Source organism: Microtus ochrogaster, unplaced genomic scaffold, assembly GCF_000317375.1.
Source record: "Microtus ochrogaster isolate Prairie Vole_2 unplaced genomic scaffold, MicOch1.0 UNK98, whole genome shotgun sequence".
NCBI classification, from domain to species: domain Eukaryota; kingdom Metazoa; phylum Chordata; class Mammalia; order Rodentia; family Cricetidae; genus Microtus; species Microtus ochrogaster.
Window position 1 is genome coordinate 799,698 of NW_004949196.1, and position 2,197 is coordinate 801,894.

The following is a 2,197-nucleotide window of genomic DNA, read 5'->3' on the forward strand; positions in this document are numbered from 1 at the left end:
AGGCTGGTCTTGAACTCACAGAAATCCGCCTGCCTCTGCCTCCCGAGTGCTGGGATTAAAGGCATGCGCCACCACCGCCCGGCATAAGTAATTGTTAAAAACAGAATCCAGGAGTGGTGGTGGTGCATGCCTTTAATCCCAGCACTCGGGGGCAGAGGCAGAGGGGTGATCTCTGAGTTCAAGGCCAGCCTGGTCTACAGAGCTAGTTTCAGGACAGCCAGAGGTACACAGAGAAACCCATCTTGAAAAACAAAACTAAACAAAACAAAAAACCCCCAAAAAAAAACAAAAAAAGAAAAAGGTGCCACTGGATTTCGCCAGAGGGTCCCCTGATCTCACCAGAGGAGCTACCAATTCTTACCAAAAGATCCACAGAGTCCCACCGAAGAATCTATTGAATCCTACTGAAGAATCTACCAGATCCCACCACAGGATCCCAGCAAAGGAGCCAGTGAGTCTTACCTAAGGATCTGCTCTCACAGCGTCTCCTCCATGGGGAGGCCTCTCCTACAAGTCTTCCCCCAAGAGTCTTTCCCAGGAGTCCTCCGAGGAGGCTCTCCCTCCTAGAGTCCAGCCATAGATTTCCCAACTGTGGATCTTTGGGGGTGAACATCCCTGGATCTCCCAAGAGGATCACACTGGCTTTTTCCTCAGCATGACATCATCACCACGTTGCCATTTTAAGGCAGCGATTACCGTGGCCTGGTAGCTATGGCAACAAGTTGAGCAGAAAAATCTGGTGATAACTGGGTCTATGGTAAAGGAGCTATCGCACCCCCTGGTAGGGAGGGGCCGGTCACAAGACCTCCCCAGGAAATCCACTCACCATCCCACCCCAGCTGCAAGGAATCCTGGGAAGCATTAACTATCTATATAGGAAGCAGAAGGCTAATCGAAAGGCTCCGTTGTGCAGCTTCCACCATGAGGGTGCCATCTGCCATGGGGTCGGACTCAGCAGTGGCCCAGCTGTTTGGGGTCACCCAGGTCCTGTAAGTGACCCCTCTGGGTGCTCTAGTGAAGCTCGAGCATCTCATGGGCTTACCACATCAGACCTTGGTGAATCCTTCTTTTGGGTTGTGTCACCTCACCTGAGGCGAGCAAATATTTGTCCACATTTCCCCGGACAAGCAAATGCAACGAGGATCCTGTCAGATCCCACAGACGGACCTCCTCCGGACACCAACAGGCTCCCTCCCCACCCCCAGTGGACTCCTCTGTCCTCCAAAGACAGTGTCTGCCTACATCTTCCCCTCAGCAGCAGCATGAGCCTCGGAGCAGGCGAGGAGCAGCCGGCAGCTGGCAGTTGTGTGGGTCGAGCTTGGGAACACCATTTGGTGTATTTTTCCCCCATAACCCTAATTCCAACCAACTGGCCCTGGAATCTGAGCAAGACTAATGGGCTCTGAGCAGATAGCAGGGATGTCCATTGGGGTTACCGGGCTCCTGAACCCCCAGATGTTGCTGACACCTCCAGAGTCCTGGCCCAGCCCTTTTGAGATCCGGGGAGGTTGGAGCTAGCCTCCACCCCTGCCGGTGGCCCCCAACTTACCGTAGAATGCTTCCAGAAATACAGGACATCCTCCACATTCTCCAGAGAGTGCAGCAGAAAGTGGTCTCGCCATTCCTGCCAATCAATGGTCATGGTGCCATCGCGGTCCATGCTGGAGGTGGGGTGGGCAGAGGCTCAGTGTCCGGGCTGGCGGAGGCAGGGTGCCGCTAGCTTTCATGGACTTGGGGAGCACAAAGTGCATTGCTTCTCTTCAGCACTGGTTTGTTTGTTATTTTGAGATAGGATCTCACTCTATTGCCCAGGCTGTCTTGGAATTCACAGCAATCCTCCTGCCTGAGTACCTGAAGCTAGCTAGAACAACACCCTATACCTGCATTTATTTATTTTTTTTTTTGGTACGGTTTTACCCTGAAGATCAGGCTGGCCTCCAATTCATGCACAATCCTCCTGCCTAGCTTTCTGAGTGCTGATATGACAGCCATGTGCCACCTGGCTAAAGCATTTTAAAACCTTCTTCAAATTATTTATTTTAAATTGTGTGTATGTCCTGAAGCATGATTACAGGTGATTGTGAGCCAGCTGGCTTGGGTGCTAGGAATCAAACACTGTTAGAAGAATAATTCACTCTTAACCACTGAGCCACCCGTTTCTTAGCCATTTTGTCTTTGTGGGTTTTTTTTTTTTTTT

General features: G+C 51.4%; 1 protein-coding gene across 1 annotated transcript in view; it reads right to left on the bottom strand.

The window, feature by feature from the left end:
- Positions 1-2,197, bottom strand: part of Slc25a23 (solute carrier family 25 member 23) — a 17,592-nt gene that overhangs the window by 10,967 nt on the left and 4,428 nt on the right. The window contains exon 4 of the mRNA XM_005371118.3: positions 1,550-1,661. Within this exon, the coding sequence (XP_005371175.1) occupies positions 1,550-1,661 (112 nt within the window). The remainder of the gene's footprint in view (positions 1-1,549; positions 1,662-2,197) is intronic.